At 38.4% G+C, this 24,397-nt stretch overlaps 1 protein-coding gene across 16 annotated transcripts in view; it reads left to right on the top strand.

Annotated features, from left to right (window-relative positions):
• Positions 1 to 24,397, top strand: part of LOC149237754 (serine/threonine-protein kinase rio2-like) — a 250,038-nt gene that overhangs the window by 187,305 nt on the left and 38,336 nt on the right. For 15 of the 16 annotated variants that reach the window (XM_089372780.1, XM_089372773.1, XM_089372778.1 and 12 more), the window contains 2 exons: positions 15,075 to 15,243; positions 15,482 to 15,835. In XM_089372780.1, coding sequence (XP_089228906.1) covers positions 15,075 to 15,243; positions 15,482 to 15,835 — 523 coding nt within the window. Of the gene's footprint in view, positions 1 to 15,074; positions 15,244 to 15,481; positions 15,836 to 23,506; positions 23,622 to 24,397 lie in introns of those variants that run through there. The other variant, XM_089372784.1, reaches the window with a different exon arrangement.

Raw genomic sequence — 24,397 nt, 5'->3', positions numbered from 1 at the left:
GCCCCAAAAAATCGAATTGACTAATCAACTTGGTGTATCTCCAACTGACCCTCAAGCCTCCTCTTATACTTTTCTTGTTGACGATTCAACTGCTGAGATTAAGTCCCTACTCAACGGCTAAGATTAGATCTTGCTTGATCCTCATTATTTAGAACTTTCTCACCCATAGTATGTTAATATTAATACACATTAATATTTTAATTTTCCTAAGTTTCGACTTAGGGTCTCATTAAAAATATTAATTATTTTAATATCTCTCCATCTGGGTGGAATTTCCCCAAACGATTTCTAGGTCTTAGATATCTCATGTGCCTTAGCCTCTCCACCAATTTTCATGGCTAGAGCACATCCGATGCTACCAAAAATCCACATAGAGAGGAGTCTATCCAATCTTGCTTCATGAGGATTACTGAAATCAAGAATGATCTTCTATCTATCGAAGAAGTTGTTGCTGACAGGGAGCTCACTCTTATTGCTCTTGGAGGTCTAACAAGGGCATGTGATGTGTTTAACACCACTATTCTTAACGATGACAAGATTCCTAGTTTCGATGAGTTATTGGTTAGATGCACAAAAGAAGAGACGAGGATGATGGAGAGAGACAAGGCTTCAACTAGAAATGAACATATTGCTCTCTCCACTCATGCAAAGGGGAAGAACAATGCTGGTCCAAAGAGACAAGTTCAAGGATTCAAGCAGGGATTCAAAGAAGGAAGAAAAGGAAGGTGCTACAATTGCAACAAGTTTGGCCACTATGCTAAAGAGTGTCCTCGCAAGAAGGATACAACATGGGATGACGACAACAACAACAACAATCACAACAATTTTAAAGGCAATGGCAATCAAACGAACAACAAGTTCAACAATAAAGGAAAAAGGAATGCTCCTGCTACTCGATATGGTAATGGTTGACCTCCCAAAAGGATGAGAAATTCCATGTACGAGGAAACTAATGTTGTAGAAAAACAAAAGGAATTTTATCCTATTTCCGCACTCACTACTGCCTCTCCTCCGAATACTTTGGATCATTGGTTGATTGATAGTGGAGCCTCAAGGCACTTCATTGGGTACAAGGAGGCCCTCTCAAATTTGATTGAAAAGAAGACTAATTTGGAGATCACACTTGGAGACAATCGCACCTACCTTGTGAAAGGGATAGGGACTGTTAGTCGTCACTTAAGTCAAGGTCAAGCTCTTCATCTACAAGAAGTATTGTATGTACCCAATTTGAAGAAGAACCTGGTGTCTATTTCTGCAATGGAAGATAAAGGCTTCAAGGTAGCATTCATTGATGGAAAGGTACGTATTTGGCAAAGAAACCTGAAAGATGCATTTACACTTGGATTTAGGGTTGAAGGTCTCTATCAAGTTGGAGGAAGTCCTTTGGGAGCTTTGACTTGTGATACTTCTCTTCAATCTGAATTATGGCACCGAAGATTTGCCCACCTTCATTACAAAGCCTTACCCGAGGTAAGGAAGATGGTCACAGGTATGCCCGAGTTCAACATAGATCATGAAGGTGTTTGTCAAGGTTGTGCAACTGGAAAACTTACAAGGGGACCATTCCCTTCAAGTGAAAGTCAAACTACCGACATTCTTCAATTGGTCCATTCTGATCTATCTGGTATGTTGCCCATAACATCATTAGGAGGATACTTATACTATGCAATTTTTGTGGATGACTTCTCTCGCAAAAAATGGATCTATTTCTTGAAGAAGAAGGACGAAGTGTTCAAATGGTTCCGTTCTTTCAAAGCCTTGGTTGAAAATCAAATAGGGAAGAAGATCAAAATATTGAGGAACGATAATGGAACCGAATATGAATCAAATGAATTCAATGACTTTTGTAGAGAGGATAACATTAAGAGGGAGACCACCACTCCATATACTTCTAAGCAAAATTGAGTTGCTTAAAGGAAGAATTGAACAGTCATGGAAGCTACCTGTGCCATGCTTCATGACTAAGGCCTTGCAAAGCTCTTATGGAGAGAAGCTGCCAACTAGTGTTGCGGGGGAGTGCCACCCCCGGGATCTCGCTCCCAATCCGTGCTTTGGGTGGGAGCGGGTCGGGAGCGCGCTCCCTGCCAATTTCGGGAGGGGATTGGGGAGTGTCGTTCTCGTCCCTACGGGAGCAAATTTTATAACCCAGGAGCGGTCAGGGAGCGATCGCTCCCGACTGCTCCCGGGTTATAAAATTCGCTCCCGGAGTGACGGGAACGGCGGGCGGGAGCGAATTCGGCGGAAAAAATAAATTCGCTGGTAAAAAAATCGATTTTTTTTATAAATTGGGGGAGGGAGGGGCAAAAGGGCTTCATTGTGATTGTGAGAGTTGAGTGAGAGGCTCATTTGAGAATTTGAGATTGAGAGAGGGAGATTGAGAGGGTGAGAGTGAGGACTAAGGAGCAAGGAGAGAGTGAGACTGAGGAGAGCAAGGTGCCAAGGAGAGAGCAAGGAGCAAGGAGAGAGTGAGGAAAGAGCAAGGAGCAAGGAGCAAGGGCAGATTGGATGCATTTGAGGTAGGTTCACCGCTCTACAATGTTGAATAGAATGATTAGCAATTTTTTTTAATGTTTATTAAATTATTCCTAATTTCTAAATAAATAAATAAAATTTTCTCTATTTCGGTTTCCCATTCCTATTCCGATTCCATTTTATTAAATTTTGCAGATTCAAAACTACAAATTTCAAACATCATGGTTATATTTCTTGGCATTTTCTTCTTCCTGGTTCCTTTTCTGGTTATTATGGTGCTGGAGAGTAGAAAAAGGAGGGTTGAAAATGAAGAAGGGATGAAGAAGGGGGACAAAATGGATTTGATGAAAACCCTGGTTTAGGAGGCGCTGGAGGAGAGCGAACATGATTCAGCTCAAAAAACTAAACAAGACCAAACCCCATTGTGGAAATATGTTAACAGCCTTGAAGTAGGGAAGGGGGGCGGAACCACTAAATTTCATTGCCCCCATTGCAACAATAATTACACAGGTTCATACACTCGTGCCAAAAAACACCTCTGCGGGAAAATGCCATGGGATGGAGATAAACAAATAGGAATCAAAACTTGTACAGGTGTGTCAGCAGCAGATAGAGCCAAATACATAAGGAAAGAGGAGGAAGCCCAATACAAATCTAAAAAATCAAAGGTTTCTTTGAACCAAGCCCACAATCACATGCACAAAGAACTCCTTCAGCATCCTCCCAAGGCAGTGGATATGGAGGCACAGGGTCACCAGGTTTAAGGCGTAGAACCATATCAGATTTCCTTGATGAAGGGTGTAGGAATGATGTGGATTCAAAAGTTTACAGGTTTCTCTGTGCATGTGGGATACCATTAAATGTTCTTCGCTCACCTTATTGGCACGAAATTGTTTCTGCCATAAATGATGCCCCTAAAGGATACAAGAGCCCTGGGTATGACAATGCAAGAACCGTTGGACTTGATGATGAAAAAGCAAAAAATATCACATTCTTTGAATAGAATGACAAGTTCTTGGACTGACCATGGGTAGTCCATTGTGTCTGATGGATGGACAAATGTAAAAGGCAAGCCGTTGATAAGTGTTCTTGCTGCGTTTGTTAGTGGTGCCATCTTTCTTTCAGCATATGATTACTCAGACAAGTTCAAGACCGCCATCAACATTGTAGAACCATTACTTGAAACAATTGACCGTATTGGGCCATACAATGTCATCCAAGTCATCACTGATAATGCTCCTAATTGTAAGGCAGCGGGAGCAATTATTGAGGATAAATACCCCAACATATTTTGGTCTGGGTGTTTGGTTCACACATTGAACCTTTTGATGCATGATATTGTTAAGAACAAAAACGAACATTACAAATGGATTGGTGATTTGTACAAGAAAGACGAACAAATGATAAAATTTATTACAAATCATAGCAATACCCATGGCCTTTTCTGCAGTCACTCAAGATTGGAGTTGTTGAAGATTGCGAGGACTAGATTTGGTAGCTATTACCTCACCTTCAGGCGCCTTTTGAAGGTAAGAGAGTCATTGGCTAGCATGGTATCAAGTCCACACTGGTAGGTGTTAAAGGAAAGGGCTACAAATGCAACTGACAGGCAAGGTTTTGAACTGGTGGAGGAGGCCGCTCTTGATGGTATGTTTTGGGCATGTGTGAGGCAAGTATTGGATTTCACCAAGCCCATTTATAACATGATTCGATTTGCAGATGCAGATAAACCAGTGATTGGCGAGGTGTATGAGCAGATGGATACCATGTTGGGGCAAATAAAAGATATTGTTCATAACGATGATCCCAACTTGTACAAATTGATTCACGATTGTGTGTGTGTACAGTGGGATAAACTTAATCTTCCACTACATTGCTTGGCGTATATCCTTACACCAAAATACTACTCTACATCTTGGTTGGGCAACCTGCACCAGGGGGTGGGGTTAGGACCAAACCCCATATAGATGAAGAGGTATCCAAAGGATATTTAGAAGCATTATAAAAGTTGATACCTGACAGGGAGGAATGTGCTAGTGTGCGCCTTGAAATAGGCAGATACTTCAGTAACACTGGTTTGTTTGGTACCTTCCATGCAATGGAAGACAAAGATAGATTTAATGCTCTCACATGGTGGGAATCAAATGGCGGCCATGGACTTTTGCCAAAATTGGCAAAAAAAGTTCTCTCACAAGTTGTAAATACTTCTGCTGCAGAGAGGTGTTGGAGCACCTACAGCTTCATGCATAATGTGAAAAGAAACAGACTCAATGAAAACCGGGCAGAAAGCTTGGTTTATGTGCACTACAACTTGAGGTTGTTGAGTCATTACTGTGATTGGGCTTATGAGGATCCAACATATAAAATTTGGGACAACCACCTAGAGGATGACAATTTGGAGGATGGCACTACACATCTTGAAGAACTGGAAGAGGAACTTATAAGGGAGGAAGATGAAGCAACAACCATGCCACCTCTACCATCCAGTAGTAGTGCTCGAGTTCCGAGTCTTGTTCCTTTGTTGTCGCCACCTCCATCTACACCCTCACGTGGAGGGCATGTGCCTTCTAGTTCTGGTCGTCGGTCTGTGCGGGAGACTCTTAGAAGACCACTACGACCTACTCATACATTAGACTCTCGTGGCAAGGGCCACATGTAGTAGTAGATAATAGATTTATAGTTTGCTTGTCTTTTCTATTTTCTATTAGTTTTCATAATTGTTGAGTCTTGACTCTTGACTCTTTCATATCATAATGATATTTTTTGTAAACAATATATGACTGTGACAATGAAAGTTTGAAGTTTGAAGTTGGCAATTATAACTCATTAGTAATGATTCTGATTCCTGAATTATGAATATGATGCTTCGTGAAAGTTGTTTCATTTCATTTCATTTTATAACATTTTATTTCATGTTAGATATTATTTCTTGTAATGCTTAAACTTAGCTTACAAGTACAACTTTGGTGATCAATGATGATAAATGTTATATATTGAATTTTCAATTTTGAAAGCTTGAAGTTGAAACTTTAAGATTGATGAATCATGATTCACGAGACTCAATATGTTGTAATATGTATGTTACCAACTTGTGGACGTGGTTGATGAAGATTATAACTTCAAGATGCTTGATGTTATATGGTTCATGATCAATCTATTTTTTTTATATATTCATCATTCTACATGTTTTTGTTGACATATATGTATCAAAATATAAAATATATATATATTATATAAAATCACTCCGGGATTCGCTCCCAAATCAGAAGCTTTTGAAAATGTTGCTCCCGCTCCCGTTTTCGCTCCCGTTCCCCGCTTTCGCTCCCGCTCCCAAGTAACACTGCTGCCAACACTGCTGTATATGTTCGAAATAGGAGCCCGCATTCAACATTGGATTTCAAGACACCCGAAGAAGTCTTCTCTTGTTAGAAACCTGATGTTTCTCATTTTAGAATATTTGGTCATCCTGTGTATTTTCATGTGCCTAAAGAGAAAAGAAACAAGTTAGAAGCATCTGGGAAGAAAGGAACATTTGTAGGCTATAGTGAAACTTCAAAGGAATATAGAATCTATGTGCCTGGTTAAAGAGAAGTGGAAATAAGCCATGATGTCACCTTTGATGAAGATTCTTCCCTTGTGAAAGCCAAAGATCTCTCTATTCCAAGGAAGGACAATGATGACGTTGCAGGAAAGCAAGATGGATCTCCAATAGATGAACCGATGCCTGATGTTGAAGGCCCAATGGATCCGATTCATCCACCACCTGGTGATCACTTTACCTAAAGGAAAAGACCATTGTGGCTTAAAGATACTCTGGAAGATGTTGAAAGACATATTTCTCCAAGAGGGACATTTTGTGAAAGTAAGAAGCCGAACAGGTATCAAGGGTACTTGGCTGCTATGAGTACTATTGTTCAATCTGAGCCATGTACGCTTGAAGAAGCCGTCAAACACCAAATATGGAATGATGCGATGAATGAGTACGAATCAATCGTGAGGAATGATGTCTGGGATGTGGTTCCGAGACTCAAGGACAAGTCTGTGGTCACTTCTAAACGACTTTACAAAATCAATCATGGAGCTGATGGGAGTGCTGAAAGATACACGGTCAGGTTTGTTGCTCGAGGCTTCTCTCAAAAGGAAGGAGTGGACTATGATGAGATATTTGCAATGGTTTCTGGATATATCACTATCCGATCGATTATTTCCCATGCTGCTTCTCAAGGATGGGGCCTACACCAAATGGATGTTAAGACTGCTTTCTTGCATGGCTCGCTTAAGGAGGAAGTCTACATAGAACAACCTGAGGGGTTCAAAGTACAAGATCAAAGGACACATGTATGCAGGTTGAAGAAAGCCCTCTATGGGTTGAAGCAAGCCCCCAGGGCTTGGTATGAGAGGATTGATAACTATCTTATGAAGGTTGGATTTACAAGGAGCGAAGCTGATCCTAACTTATATTTCAAGGTTGACAAGGACATGCCTCTCATTTTGGTCCTTTATGTAGATGATTTGTTTTTGACAGATGCAGGTCCTCTCATTTATCAATGCAAGAGGGACTTGGCTTCCGAGTTTGAGATGAAGGACCTAGTTCTGATGCACTACTTCCTAGGCCTAGAGGTCTGGCAAAAGCCAGATGAGATTTTCATTTCTTAAGGAAAATACATTGTGAAGCTGCTCGAGAGATGTGGGATGGTGGATTGCAAGTCTATGTCTACTCCAGTGGAACTCAAATTCAAGAAGCTATGTGGAAGTGCTGCTGGGTCCAAATTGGCAAATCCATCCGAATATAGACAACTTGTGGGGGCCCTGATGTTCTTGGTAAACTCACGTCCAGACATATGCTTTGTGGTGAATACATTGAGTCAATTTATGGTTGAGCCTCATCACATTCATTGGATTGCTGCTAAGAATCGCTTGAGATATCTCTATGGTACAATCAACTTTGGATTGAGATACACTGCTGGGAATTTGAAGCTACATGTATATACTGATGTTGATTGGGCTGACAGTGTGGTGGATTGTAAGAGTGCGTCTGGATGTTGCTTCTTATTGGGGTCTCTTCAATTTCTTGGATGAGCAGGAAGCAAAGTTTGGTTGCTCTAAGCACCGCCGAGGCCGAATACATTGTAGCTAATATGCCCTGTTGTGAAGCGGTTTGGTTGAGGAAGCTCTTTAGTGAGCTATTTGAGCATGTGTTGCATACCACCATGATCTATTGCGACAACCAAAGTGGGATACGCTTTTTAGAGAATTCTGTGTTCCACGACTGCTCCAAGCACATTGATATCAGGTACCACTTTATTCAGGATATGGTACAATGGGGAGCAATAAGGCTCCAACACATTAGGACTGATGAGTAGGTCACAGACATCCTCACGAAGCCCTTAGGGAAGGTCAAATTCTTAGCCTTCCGAGAGAGACTTGGAGTCGTGGAAAGACCCTCTTATGAGGGTCCTGCTTGAGTTGGACATTGAGCTCTGGGAGCTCCTGGGGGCTTGGGGTACTTCTTGGAGATATGAGCGACCATAGGGTGAGTGGTTCACCTTCCCCTATTAGTGCGCTATGTACAGGGTGAGTGGTTCACCTTCCTCTACGATTAACATAGGCATAGGATGAGTGGCTCACCTTCTCCTATGGTATATGAGCAAGATGAGTGGTTCACCTTCTCCTGCTAATGCCCCAACATACATCCTACCCATCTAACCCGGGACTCATGGGAAGTACTTCTCATATGGCCAATGAGTTGGGAAAGGTGGATATGGACCATAGCGCTACCGATGGATGCATCATGTACAACCATACTCCCTATGTCTAGGATGCATGGTGTTCAACAACTTGATTTGGGATCAATTGAGGTTCTACCTGTGGACTGACTTTTGTCAGTGGAGAGTGGTAAGGTCTTGTGACTCACTCTCGATCAATTCTTCTTTATTATTACATCATGGTTCAACAGAGCAAAGATGAGATGACAAAAATGGTACATGACGAGAGGATGGCATGATGATCGATGATGACATATGGATTGGCAGGTGGAATTCTCCCTAGTTGAGAGGTAGTGTTAAAATTGACAACTAGGGTCAAATTCCACCTTGGGACAACTCATTTGATGGAGATCATGATTGCATTAAATTCCATTTTTCGAGAGGACCAAAATTGATATAAAAATCATCTCATTTGGACAAGCAGAAGTGTGATTTTAAATTTATGCCCACACATGTGCAAATTGTCAAGGTCGGCCACATCATCATGTAGGCTCAGAAAGCCCAATGGATGTGTCACTTCACCCTCAACGACTTGTATAAATACAAGTGACATTTCACCTCATTTGGCATCTTCTTCACTCACACATTCTCTCTCCTTCTCTCATTGGTTCGTACTACATTGGGCATTCTTCTCTCTCACACATGTGGATCAAGAAGGACGAATTTCAAAAGCTGAATTACAGGGCTGAAATTACAGAGTTGATTGTAGTTTGACCAACGTTGACCAACACCTTCTAGGCATCATTTGACTTCGATCTTTTGGGGATATTTCTGTCTTAGTAGGCCGCAACTTTTGGCACAAAAATCGAGGTTTTCTGAGCACTTTGACTGCAGACCAAATTACAGGTTGACTGCAGATTTCAGGACAATTGTTTGATCGAGTTTGACTATTGACTTTGTCACTGTTTTGGGCTGACTTTGACCTCCTGATCAACCCGAGTTTTATTGGGGAAGACCGCATTGTTTTGAGGACATTCTATTGCTTCTTTGACCAACGTTGACTTTTTGGTTAGGGCTAAAGTTTGACTGCATAAATTGTCAGCGTTGTTTTGTCTTTGAATTGGGCAAGTCAATTTGAATTTTGTACTCTCTCTGCTGAACATTTTGATATTAAAATAAGAAGAATTGATCTAAGGTTTTTCCCCACATTGGGGTTTTCCCCTGACATCCGCCAAATCTGGTGTCTTCTTGTTTGGGCTTGTCTTCTGCATTTTGTTTCATGTTCTATCTACTTTTACTGTCAATGTGATTAATGGTTAATGTGAATGCTATTATAAACCTAAATTGGAAATTATCATTGGGTTGCTAAAGCAACATTGAAGGAATTGTGCTAAGCATAGAACATACCGTTGTTATCTAAAATTAACACTTTCCCTATTGGCATGATATGGTTAAGGCCATCAATGAAGCATCAAAAGGATACAAGAGCCCCAACTATGAGAAAGCTAGAACAATGTTATTAGAAAGAGAAAAAGCAAAGGTTCAAAGACCTTTGACACGTTTTACAAATGAGTGGGTGGATTGTGGGGTATCCATTGTATTAGATGGGTGGACAACTATTAGAAACTAACATTTGATAAATGTTCTTGGTGTTTCTGCTAGTGGTGCAGTGTTTATTGCATGTCATGACTCCTCCTCCATTAGTGCAACTTCCCAAAACATTGCGGATCTCTTATTGCAATGAATCAAAGATGTTGGTCCTAATAATGTGGTTCAAGTGATCACTGTTAATGTAGCAAATTGTAAGACAACAGGAAAAATTATTGAGCGTACTAATCCACACATCTTTTGCTCTAGGTGCTTGGTGCACACATTGAACCTTTTGATGCATGATATTGTGAAGCATAAAGAATGTGGATGGATTAATGAGATTTACAAGAGAGGGAAGCAACTCATTAAATTTATCATAGGGCATACAAGGGTAAACTACTTTTATGGCACTTACTCCAAGTTGTAGTTGCTTAAACTTGGAAAAACAAGATTTGCAAGTTACTACCTCACCTTTAGGTGTCTAGTGGTGGTGAGACAACCTTTAACTAATATGGTGACCTCTGAATCATGGGAGATGGTGCTAATGTAGCCAATGACACTATACTTGACAACTACTTTTGGTCATAGATTAAATATGTTTTGCAATTCACCAGAACAATTTATTACATGATCAAGTTTGCAAATTTAGATTGACCAATAATTGGGGAGGTGTATGAGCAAATGGATAGCATGTTGGGGCAGATTAAAGACATTCTTGAGCCTAGAGATATGACCTTGTACAATTATATTCGTGTAGAGGTGGAAAAACGATGGGGTATGCTAAACATTCCATTGCATGCCTTAGCATATGTTCTGACCCCTAAATACTATCATCCATCATGGCTTTCAACCCCAGCACTTGGGGGGCAGGGAGCAGGAGAAAACCACACCTACATCCAGAGGTTCTATATGGTTATATGAAAGCATTGTATAAATTAGTCCCTGATGAGGAGTCTTCCATGCTACGAAAACATTTGAGCAACTATATGAGTAGCACTAGTCCATTTGGGAGCATGCATGCAGTTAGAGATCAAAAGAATTTAACTTCTCTTTAGCGGTGGAACATGCATGGAGGTGCTACTCCAATTTTACAAACTTTGGCATTGCGGGTGCTATCAAAGGTGGTAAACACTTATTTTGCAGAGAGGTGTTGGAGCTCTTATTCTTTCATCCACATTTTTAAAAGGAATAGGTTAAATTTAGACCAGGCAAAGAGCTTGGTTTATGTTCACTACAAATTGCGACTATTGTCCCATTATTGTGATGATGCAAAGACTAATTAATACCATAAGGTTTGGGACAAAAATCCAGAGGAGCCCAATTTGGAGGATGGAGTGTTGCTATTAGAGCAATTGGAGGATGTTCTTATCTAGGATGATGATGATCGAGTTGAGATGCCACCCCCATCCAGTCCCTTGGTTCCCATGTTCCATGCTTCAAACACCAACAACAGGGGTTTCATCCTCATCAGTTCCATTGCCACAACTTCCAGAGCCACCATCTTCACCATCTTCTTCATTGCCACCACGTGGAGGCTCACGTCTCCTTCGTGGTGGAAGGAAGAGAGATTAGTAGATATATTCACAGTTTACTACTTTTGTCATAGATTAGGCTTGTAGTCTTCTTGTGAATTTGAACTTTTTTGTCTTACTCTTCCTAGTTCAATGTGTACTTGAGTCTTGGTGGTGCCCAAGTGGCCTATTTTGTAAACATTATTATTTGAATTTTGGACATGACTCATGTTGACAGTTGCTCACTTGTTGGATAAGTTATTGAATGTTTGATGATTTTATCTTCTAAATGTTTTATGTTTTATGATATGCTTAAAAAATTGATGTATGTTTGCAATTGTTAGAATCTAGATTGTTGATGCTCAAATTATTAATCATTGATGTACAATGGAATCATGGATGCCATATCTATCTTGATTTATGTAAAAATATGTATGTTTTCATGTCTTCTACAACTAATTTGGTATTTTGGTTGTTTTTTTAAATATAAATGCAAATGTATATACCTGGGAGTGGGAGCGACATTTTCAGAAGCTCCCAGTTTGGGAGTGAATCCCGTAGCGTTTTTTATATAATATATATATTTTTTATATTTTGATACATATATGTCAACAAAAACATGTAGAATAATGAATTAGATATAAAAAACATAAAAAAACATATATTGAACCATATAACAACAATCATCTAGAAGTTATAATCTTCATCAACCACGTCCACAAGTTAGTAACATAATAACATACAACATATTGAGTCTCATGATTCATCAATCTTAAAGTTTCAAGCTTTCAAAATTCAATATATAACATTTATCATCATTGATCACCAAAGTTGTACTTGTAAGCTAAGTGTAACCATTACAACAAATAATATCTAACATGAAATGAAATGTTATAAAATGAAATGAAATGAAACAACTTTCAACTTTCATGAAGCATCATATTCATAATTCATTACTAATGAGTTATAATTGTCAACTTCAAACTTAAATTGTTATATATTGTTTAAAAAAATATCATAATAAATATGAAAGAGTCAATAGTTATAAAAACTACTAGAAACTAGAAAAAAGAAGTAAATCTATTATCTATTTCTTATGCGTGGGCCTCTTGCCACCACGAGAAATGTCTAATTTTTTAGTCTTGTTGGAAAATCAGGATCTTTGTCATTAATATCACCCTCTAAGCATTAACATAAGATAGAAAAAGCATAGCATGTCAAGACAAGATTTTGTTTGAGTGATGCGTACATTTTTAGGAGGGTCATGATAGAGGAGTTCAACAACCAATGTCACTAACATCAAGGTACATAGAGGGATTGGTGCTCTTGATTAAATACGAGTTCCATACCCTAATACATGACAAAATTCAATGGAAACATTGCAATCCCCCAATCCTGAAATCCTGAAAAACTGTGGCTGGAACCACTCTCAAACATCCTGAGTCATTTCATGGTAATGTTAAAAATATAAGTAAAAGGATGAAATGTCACTTTTACTTTAAGAATTTAACATTACCATGAATAGCATATCAATACTAGGGGCATAGACTTGATCATTAAGCTGCCCCACTCAAAAATTATTTGTTTCTTTCAAAAAAAAATTGCATTTCGAACATTACTACAAAAAAAAAATTGCGAAAAAGGCAAAACGCTCCCGTAAACACTCTCGAAAAGGCAGGGAGCGAATTTTTTTCCAGGGAGCGTGCTCCTGAAATTGCTCCCTTTTCGGGAGCGATTTTGGGAGTGCGCTCCCAACCCGCTCTTGCCCGGAGTGCAGATTGGGAGCCGGATCGAGAGGGGGGGGGTGCTCCCCCACAACACTGATATATATATATATATATATATATTAGATGCTTCACTTCCTAGATTTTTGGGAAATGACGTTTCGCATCCCCGCTTCGTGCAATATTGGCCTCCTCGCAGTCCTGCTGACCTAATTATGGTCACTTGTTGGACATTAATAAAATTATCTTATCTTATCTAGGCATGCATATTTAAATCTTATTATCTTATTGGTTATACTGATCTGCATCTTCAGCTGGCCTTACAAGTTGTTCGTCATAAGTTGGTAGTAGTACTACCTTCTGATATGATTTTTTAATATTGTTGATTATGTACACTTAGGTATTGTAACTTTTAGTGAGTTACTGTGTTTGTAGGGCAGAATATTATTAAATATATATTGATTGGATTTTGGTAAGATCCAGTTCTTCACTATTTTCACTTATAAGTGCAAATGATGTTGGACATATCAAGTCGTACACATTGGTGAGCCAAGACCATGAGCCACTTTTGTGCAGGGATAATAGCGATGTGCATCAAGTGGTGTTAAGCATATGGTATGTCCTTGGTTGCATTGAAGGTTTGGTATTGGGCATGCTTCATTTTCTTGCTTGAGGTTCCTCAACATTATGGGCGATTACAGGTTGCCTGCATTCGAACTTGCACTTTTTTATATAGAAAGAGCAAGGTAGTCACTATTTTTCATGTTGTGTCATTGTGTCTGTTTGGAGTGCAGTTGGAGGAGATCCTAGCCATTTTCTGGCAGGTGAAGCAGAGCTTTTAATGCAAAGAATGTAGTTTGAGGAGTTTTTGGCCAGTCTCTTCTTGGCACAACAGAACTTGGAGTGCAACGAGTGTAGTTTGAAACTTTGAGGAGTTCTCAGCCATTTTCTTGCTTGCTTGGAGAGTTCTATTGCTTATATAGCTTGCTCAGCACAAAAAGTGTCCATGAAGTAGCTTCATCTCTTTGTGAAAATATTGCCGCAAGAGGTGACTACCCTTTTTGGGTCCATGTTCAATTTATGTATGGAGGTGTACCGAGGCTCTTCCATTTGGGAAGGCCCATTTGCTTCTTGACAATAGTCAGGGTATTGAGCTTGCAACAATGCCATAGACACCTCAAGTTTCAACATCTAACCTATGAGACCACTGGCTATCAGGTCTATGATAATGTTTTCTTCTATTGCATGGGTTAGGCCCTGTTCATGTGTGCTATATATCTACTATAACTTGTCACTTGCCTAATATATTAAGACAAATTCTATTTTCTATTCTCATATTGTCATTTATGCTCTAATTGGCATTGTGTTTAAATAATTAAGTACATGTATTCCAGCGTCTACTTTTCTAGATTATTCTTGTTTTTTGCACAAGCCAATTTTTAGTTTTTGTAATTTTTAAATTTATATTACTATTTGTGTTTTTTAATTGTGTCACTTCTTGGAATTTCCGATTAGCCATTTCTGAAAGCCTTACCCATTTCAAAACTGTTTCCTGTTTACCTATTTTGAGTAACATAAAGTGACACTGACTATGTGTGTCAGTCTCCACATAGAAGTTTTGGTGTTGGGCATGATTTGCCTTCTCACTTAAGGTTCCCTAGTATAATACACAATCATTGATTGCACATAGATTTTAGGTTCCATCGTGTACTAATTGATTGTTGTTCTACACATATATGTATTACGAAGTTATGGTGGTATGGTACAAGGGAGATAAATAACACACCAACCACATCATTTTCATATGGGCAGTCATGTTCATGCACTTTTTACCGAATTTTCTTTTCTTCATCACCTCATTAGTAGAGACACTTTTCTTTGCATTTTATCATTGAACATATTTCTTTGCATTTTATTATTGAACATATTTTATTGCAGATTTTGATTAAACACATTTTCTCAGAAAATTTGGTGGGTGACATAGGGTGTATCACTATCTACTTGTGTTGGTTTCACTAGAAGTCTGATATGTGTTGACCATCAAAACTATTGCTATTCTGCTTTTTTGTCAGGTTTGCCGCCAATGCTGCTGAGGGGTCAGACGTGCTAGAAGAATCAGATTCAGATTCGGATGATGATAGAAGGCCATGCTTTGAAGCAATTGCTAAATCAGCTGGTTCCTTGGATAAGGCACTTGCTGCAAGTGGGTTCACAGAACAGAATCAGGATGATTTGGAAAAGGTAACATAACCACTGCTTATTGGATCTCATTAAGGTTTATATCTCTTAGTCATCTGCTATAGCTGTTTTTTGGTGAACTCTTTAGTGGGTGGATGGAAAAATAAAATATTTCTTAATTTTCCACCTTCTGTTTGTCATTCTTTTCTTTCCTTTTTTCCTATGTTGGGTTTTTGTGATAGACGATAACAGGATATATGTTTTGCTTATAGATTTCTAATTACAATGGAATTTCTTTCAGTTTGTTTTTGGGAAGGCAGATAGTAATGATGCCCCAAGTTCAGATATTGAAGATGATGCAGAAGGAGAATCATTTTCCCAGGAAACTGTGCTTGGTGGTGAAAAAGCTAGTCATCTTGAGACCCAAGAATCAATTTCCCAGGAGGCTCTGCCTGGTGGTGAAAACGCTAGTCATCTGAAAACCATTTCTGTAGATGTTAATGGTGATTGTGCAGAGGTTTCAGATCATGGGGATAATGTAGATAGTTGTAGTGCAAGTGACAGGGTTGCTGCCATTTCTCTTAGTAATGGATGCAATATGGATCAACAAATATCTGCACAAGATACAAGTATCCAATCCAGCACTGCAGGAAATGTATGTCATGTCCTCCTATAACTTTAATATTTGTTTTCATGTCTGGATTTTGTTGCAAATAGGGCAATAAATCTGTTTTTTTTGGTTTAAATAGACTAATGTGCGTTTTTCTTCATGTGCAATATTTTTTTTTTTGTGTAAATCTCCAAATATTTACTTTTTATTGTTATTTTGATAATTATGGGATATTTCTTTGCACTAGGTGTCTGTACTTGTACATTCAGTGGAACAGAGGGCAAAATGCTATTTCCCTCATTTTCAAAATTCAAATGCTTTCTCATTCTGTAATGCTGGTTTCCTTGTTTGAACCATGATTTGCCCCCTTTTCTATTTTTATGGAGTTACATGGTTAATTTCCTTCTAGTGCTTCCTTTATGCAATGCTTTCCTTCCCACCTCTGTTTTTTTACAGCTGAATTTACCAGTGTTCGAACATTAGGGGAATTTTGAGGTCTAAAATGGGCCTCCTAAGAAAAATGTACAACCAAAATAAACTTCATAAGAACCAATAGAATTCAAGATGACAATGTCAACCATGGGGGATGATTCACCATTTTTGGAGTAAAAGAGTGCAAAGATTAAAAAAATAAAATAATAAAACTACTTTTTCAACTCGTATTTTCAACTTATTTCTCTAAATTTTTACTCAAATTTCGAGTGGGAGCATTCATTGGATGCAAAATTTAATTCCTCATCCAAGGAGTACCCATGTTGCATACTTTCGATGGACCCTACTATACAAAAAATGAGAAATACATGAAAAAACGTGATTGCAATCACTTTTTTTCATATATTTCTCATTTTTCGTGTAGTAGGGTCCATCGAAAATATGCAACATCACGTTTTTTCATGTAGTTCTCATTTTTCGTGTAGTAGGGTCCATCGAAAGTATGCAACATGGGTACTCCTTGGATGATGAATCAAATTCTGCATTCAACAAGTGTTTTTGCTCAAAATTTGAGTAAACCCATAGGGAGATAAGTTAACAATACGAGTTGAAAAAATGGTTTTGTTTTATTTTTTCCCTCTAAAATTTGATGATGTAAACTAATCTTATTTATTATTTCCACTATTATTATAAAATTTCCTTAGGAGGCCCATTTTAGACCTCAAAATTCCCCTAATGAGCTATTTTGACTTCTTTTGTTGTTCCTGAAGTACCTTTCACAACATCAAGTTATACAAACAGACAAACCAGTGGTGTCGCATGATTTTGAATTCATTGACTAGTTTGTCCTGTTAGTCTTTTGAAGTTGGGAAAAGTGTCCCAAGGTGAGAAGGGAAGATTATTTTTAGTGCTCTCAAATGTTGTTTCATGCTATGAAGTGTTTCATACTTTACTTCACATGTTGTCATTGTTGGTGTTGGCCAGTGCATGCATTTGTGTATTGTGGTCTTCTAGCAAAGAGCATTTTATTGAGATTTGCTTGTTACTTTGGAATTTCCCTTGTGGGTGAAATTTGCAGTTCCTTACATTTTAGTCTCATTATTCAGAATTCACTTGTCCATCTTGTTGACACGTCCCCAGAAGAATTACTCTCTCATGTCCTCATGCCATTGTTGTAATTGGTGAGGTGTAGTGGGTTTTAATGCTGGAGGTCTCTGTTGCAGCAAAGTTGGAACAATTGTTAACCGAACCACACGGGTCATTAACTACCTGACCCCAAACTGGGAACCAGAACAGAATTGGAAAAAATTAGGACTAAAAAATGGTCGACAAAAAAATACATAAGTATGCAAATTTTGAAAAAAAACCCATATATATTAATGTGAATCCATATGAATCCAAACCATTATACACAAATATGCGAAGTTTCTCACACACACACACACACACACATATATATATATATAGATGTGATATTCCCAATAGGAAATATCTTAAATGACCAATAAAATTTCAGAGTTTTAAGGTTCCCTTTCAGCGTGAGAATTTTGTCAAACACATCACAAGCATACTGCTGTAGGTGTAGTTTAATTTTTCTTCATGTAGTGTAAACACACAAGGGCATATATAGAGAATAACCAACTTTAGACCAGCAACTGATATGTTATGCAAACTGAGAAAAGGGCTTGATTTCCATGATGAAGTATATCATTGACCAACTGGAAGTGGTGTGATCATCAAGTGCACCATTGGGAATTATTTTCAATAGACAGTATAGTGTTTTTCATCAACAATTTGGTAACAAACTCATAAAGAACTCTACCACCAAAATCAGAGGCAAAATCTGATTCTTTCGGTAATAACAATATTCAGAAAATTACAAGGCCACTACAACAAGATAACACCTGGGAAGCACTCCACATTGATGAAGAAATCAGATTTGACAATTCAGCCCCTTAATACCAGCTGCTACAGGTCTGATATTCCTCTTCAGTACACTGGAACAAGCTGCTTTAAGCCCAAATGGGGATCTTCAATTCTGGAACTGAATGATAGTCAACCCAAGAGCATTCGGCCCTCCTTATCTGAAGTGTATACCACAGTTCTGGTACCATGCGAGAAATCGGCCTCCTTTTTAATGAATGATTCAGCCCTCCTAAGGACAGAATTCACTGGCCTCAATTACCTCTCAAAATTTGTGGATAAACTTGATGTTTAGTTCTTCCTTTGGAGTGGAAATTAGCTTGAAGCTCTCAGCCCTCCTTGAGTGTAGAAACATGGCCTCAGACTAGCAAGATCAGCCACTAAAAATTGCTCTTCATCTCCTCTCCCAAATCTGGAAATGTATATCATCCAGCAATACATGCTAAATTCTGTCCTCCGTAAGATGAATTCAATCGGCAAGGAGGAGGGATGAATTCGGCTCTCTTGAACCCCTGATAAACAAACAATTCGACCACCTCAGTTGTTGATGTAATTCAGGAAATGACTGGCCTGAGATTAAGAGGTTTCTCCTTCAGCAAACTTGCCTCACCACCTGCAATAAACACAAATGGAGGACCTGCGTGATCTTCACCAGTAGCTAATTAGGGTGGTAATCGAAGTCCACTGAAATTAGCTTGAGTTTCGCTTGAAACTCTTGAGGCTTGCTTGATCTCTTTTCAATTGACAATGAGATAGAATAGAATGAATTGCAATTGAGTTCCTCCTCCCTTTATAATTCCTCTTGGAGTCTCCCTCTAGCTTCTAGATCCTCCTTTTTTTTCCTATTATTTTATTGGTGGGGCCTGTTTTCTACTAGGAGACTTTTGCCATCATTTTGAATAAAATAGTAATTTGCCTCCGCAACAAAATTTTTAATTGCTGCCATTCTCCAGTAAAATAATAATTTTCCTTTTTGCCTCCATTCTCCAAAATAATAATTTCTCCCTTCTCTCACAAAATTAATATTTCCTTTTTTTAATATTATCCAATAATTTTGTGAAATTCCCAAGTGATTTTTGCATGCACAAAATGGGAACATCATAGCCTTCCTTGCCAAAAGTTGCTTGTCCTCAAGCAATATCACCATGTGTTGCTGCTCTAGGGTCCCAAATGCACCACTGAACCACTCCTTAATGTGACACCACCACCGCATGAATAAACCCCTTGACACCATGGTCCCAAACCATCCTAACACATGGGAAGCCTCCTTCGCTCCACTCGTTGTCCCATAAGATAAAGTCGCCAGAATCTCTTTGCACAAGTAGAGCACCCTGACAATGTAAAACACTGAGCAGACCCCGAGAAGCTACCTTCCTGAGTAAACGATCTCGTGCACTTAAGGAGTAGACTCTTGAAAATGTAGTTCAATCCCTATAGAGATGAACCCTCGTATGCATGTGTTCCCCTTGACCTCCTCTTGCTGGACATCTTGCCATACTGGTGAAGTCCCCCATGTCATCAGCGTATCACTAAAGCCCAACGAAAGATCTGCATGATCTTCCCCTATAGAAATCAACTCATCCCCAAGGGTAGCTATATTGCCAAGTCATGTGATGCGTGGATCCCATACTAGTCTAAAAAGGATGCCACCATGTTGTCACTGCACAACTCTGATCATGACTATCTGTCCATCGTGTGCAAGTTGTATCCTCTGCGCAACTTTGACCATGACTATCTGTCCATCGTGTGCAAGCTGTATCCTTCTCTCCTGGGACCTGATGGAAAAATATCTATAGAGTCCCAATGCATTTGGCCTTGGCATCTCCACGATGTCACAACCTACCCACCCAACACTAACCCTAATCCGTAGCATCAACAAGGAAAACCATCCTTGCCATCCGACAAAGGCCTCAATGCTCCCTCGCATGTCAAACCAAGTGTGAGCTGAGTCATCCTTTGTCTTGATCCCGCTCATCACGAAACATTGTCCAATCAAATAACCAAATCTCTGGATCCTTTTAGCACCTTGTTTACATTCTCAGTAAATTCATAATTGATTGCAGGAATTGAATTTGTCTTTATTCTGTCCAGTTACTTTGCTATATGAAGGGAAAACTATGTTAAGCCAGGTTAAGTAACTATGAGCTATAAGGCACATTAATTTTTTTGAGAAGAGTGATCTTTTGAGGTTTGTGGTCATTAATGATCATTTCAAATATTAAACAATGTTCACACCAAGTTTTGTAACCAAAAGCATTGTAGTTTTATCTTTTACTGGTGCTGCAAAATAATTTTTAGCGCCTACAAGATTTTTCTTGTTTTAGTAACTATTTTAAAACGCAATTTCCGAACAGATGGAGATGAATTTTGGAAACCAAAAACAATTTTTGGAGGGAACAAACCATTTAACAAAAACCTCCCTCAATTTTCTAACACCAATCTCATGGTTTGAGATATTCGAATGTATCTTTGAGGCCTATTCTTCCATATTTTTCGAAATTCTGTTTCAAGAAATTTTTGGAGGGAACGAACCAGTTAACAAAAACCTCGATCAATTTTCTAACACCAATCTCATGGTTTGAGATATTCAAATGTATCTTTGAAGCCTATTTTTCCATATTTTTCGAAATTCTGTTACCTATAAAAATGCTAAATCAACAGCTAAAGGCCACCTCATCAAATTTGTCTTGGGCATCAAATCAACAAATAGCAGTTAGATCCACATCGTCGGGCAACACATTAGTATTCAAATGAAAAATTGTGGTCAAGGATAAACTCCAACATTCGAGACTTTTTTGCAACCAATTCTAGATTTAGTTTTATTTTAATTTATTATTTGATTTTGTTTTCTAAAAAGATAGAGACAATTGGTTAATTGTATTTGTGTATATATTTTATGATTTGTAATAGATCAGGGTTAGAATTTTTTGGAAAAAGCCTTGTGTATATTGTAAACTCTTCAAGATCAATATATTTTGCTCTCTGCAGAAGTTGGAAAAGTTTCAGAGATTCATGTCTTGCTGGTTTCTTGTTTGTTGTCCTTCTACGTGCTTGTTCTCCTTTTTGCTGCCAATATGTTCATGTCTTCAATATTTGAATATAGTTGTGATGAACTAAAATTCATGTTTGAATATTCAGTCTCATAATATTCAAATGCTTTAAACATTTTTCCATCTAAAGGTTACAAAAATCACTGTGGTGTTCCGTTTTTTGATATCAATTTGCTATTCGTCTCTTACATCCTGATTTTTACAATTTGAACAATGAAGCAAAAACTTGTCTTGCCTCTGTCATATCTGATCATAGTATCTGTAGTGTTGCAAACATTCATTTCATGAGCTGGATCCATGTCCAATGGTAATACTTCCCTCTTCCCAACCAAACCAAGCACTCTTTTTACAATATGTCTGGCCATTGGGTAGATTGTAGACCTGTTGCCATTGTGACCTGGGGTAACTGACTTGGTGAGAGATCCCTTTCCAGATTGGAAAGGTTAGTCTCCAATCCCAAAGTGGTTTGAGGCTACCTTTGTGTTCCTCAGTGAGTTTCCTTCCATAACTAAGGAGAACTCTTGAGTGATAACATCTTAGCGCCGAATGAAGGTGAAATCTTCCCTGGGAGAACGACAAAGATCCAGTTCTGACCATTGATGGTGAACAATGGTCTGACACCATTAAGCTGTACATCTTTCATCTGGCAACTCCACTGTGAAAGAATTCACTGGTGACTCCACTGGAGGACGAGCTCATTTGACATAAACATGAAAGGCCAATATGGAAGAACCAGGTACCAAAACTTGATTTTTTTCCAAGAGATGGTTTTCTTTTTCATCAATTATTTCTTGTCATTTCCTGTATATATCAAAAGATTCATTGTTTCCCTACTAGACTCAAATGACCACCATAGATCTACAGTTGTATATCCTTCTTTGAAAGCTGGAGATGTACCTTTTTCGTATGTCACTGATCTTGAGCAAATTCCTCCAACGATATCCATGATCAACTTTGTAATTCTCATGATACTAAAGCTGATATATCACCCCCTGTGCTCAATCCTATACCTTCCAAGATTCAAGAGAGATATAGACCTCTTAAATTACCATATATCCTTCATGACTTCCCTACAAAACATTACAAATACCTCCCTATGTTTGATGGAGAGAATCTTACAGCTGAAAAACATATTCAAGCCTTTGAGCATTTTCTCAATCAATCTTTTTGAAGTTGAGTATGATGATGTGTACATGAGAACATTTTCTCAATCAATCTTTTTGAAGTTGAGTATGATGATGTGTACATGAGAGCATTTTCTCAATCATTACAAGGGGATGCTAAAGAATGGTTCAGACATTTCATGGGAGGAGATGAGTGATATTTTTTCTGAAATTTTGGGGTGAGAGGAAATCCAAGGATCAACATTTTTCAGAGTTTCGTGTCATAGAGAAACAAAGGGATGAAACTGTCTCTATGTTCAATAGGATATTTTTCAGTCTTTATCATAAGATGCCTAGAGATATTTAGCCTCCTCAAGCTGCTGCTATGTTGTGTTATGCAACAACCTTTCATTCAAATTTTTCTTACTTTCTCATGAATAGAAGGTCTGTGACCTTGCAACAAATGTTCATTGATGCTCAAGAAATAGATGACAATCTTCATGCATGTGAGAAACTCCCAAAATGTAGTTTGGATGAAGTTATAGATGCAAATGAACAAGAGAATGAGCGTGTTCAAGAGAGACTTGATCTGAATCCTAATCCATTTCATTATGAGTAGAGGATTGATAATATCATGCATTTTCTTGAAAGTATCAATGATGATGTTTTTGCAAAGAGCAATAATCAACTTGTTGAAGAGCAAGCTGTTGTCTCAAATTTTATTACTAATGATATTCAGGGTTTTTTTGATTTACCTATCTATAATGATGACTTTCATGACCAACCAACTTTTTTTTCCTTCATTAAGAAATGCTCATTTTCAGCAGTCTAATCAAAGCACTCAACCTACATATCACAGTTATAACATTGAACATAAAGAGAGTGGTAAATTAGTTGAAGGTGATTCTTTGCCTTTGTGCTTTTCTTCATTCAAGTTGTTGAAAGAGAAATTTGAAATCATAGATGAAGCAGAGGAAGTTGGGCTGATGCAAAGTCATATAGGCTTTTTAGAACAAACTAACAACATTATTGCAGGAAAAATTTCGTGTTTTTCATGATCTTGTGATTTTGTATATGGAATGTTTTATTAATTCAGATTTGCAGCTATTGATTTACAAGGATTTTGAAAAGCAACAGGGAATATTTTCTTTATCAGAAAATATTCCATTGCAGCAGTTTTATGAAAATTTTCATCATTTTTATGTCAGTCATATGGTTGAGATGCATGGGAGCAAATTTGCAGTTGAAGGGATTACCCATCAAAGTGACAATCTTTTACATTGTTATGAGATCAATTTGCCTTCTTTCGAGGATCCTTTTGTAGCATGTCTGGAAACAGTAAGCAGGCCTAAGATTTCAGATTTTGTGAATAATGAATTTGTTTTCAAGTTTGTAAATGAGTTGCTATTAAGTAGGGTTTTCTTTGTGCCCATGAACAAGGACATGCAAGAAGTTCAACCAGTGGAAAATATGCTTGCATGGTTGCACTGGTTTTTGATTTTACCTGATTAAGCAACTCATAGTTTAGTTTAGTAGGTAGGTGTTGAATTTTCTAAGTCTAACAGTTAGAAATCCTCCATGTACTTTCTGATTTATTCCTTCCTACTTGTTCTGATTAATTAACAAGTTATTTACCATGTAAATACTGAAAATAAACACAAGTACATGCTTAACACATTACAGATCATCAACTGAAGGAAACAGAGACAAGCACACAAATGACACCGTTATTTTTGGACTAATGTCCCTGGAAAAACCCAATGCGGGAAAACCAGTGCAACTATCTGAGGGTTTGATTTATTAAGTAGTTTTAGAATACAATTTGGGTGCCAAATCTAGCTCTCCCAACAAAGAAAAATCTCGGCAGTAGTACCTCTTAGTCGAAGACAGATATCAGCCCCAATTTGCCCCACGAAATCTCCCAGCGTTAGCGTCTAGGGTCTACGTCAGCGTTTCTGGCCCAACATCTGCCCAACGTCAGCCTTTCTGGCCCAGAGTCTGCCCAGCGTCAACCTTTCTAGCCCAAGGTCAGCCTCCCTGGGCTCCATGTTAGCCTTTGGAGCCTTTGCGTCTCCCATGTTGGCCCTCCTCAGGCTCTG

The sequence above is a fragment of the Pinus tabuliformis genome, chromosome 8 (assembly GCF_031772625.1).
Source record: "Pinus tabuliformis cultivar Carrire ecotype Pingquan chromosome 8, CPIR1, whole genome shotgun sequence".
Taxonomy (NCBI): Eukaryota; Viridiplantae; Streptophyta; class Pinopsida; order Pinales; family Pinaceae; genus Pinus; species Pinus tabuliformis.
The sequence above is the reverse complement of the archived record's forward strand: the minus strand, read 5'-3'. Positions and strand labels throughout refer to the sequence as shown.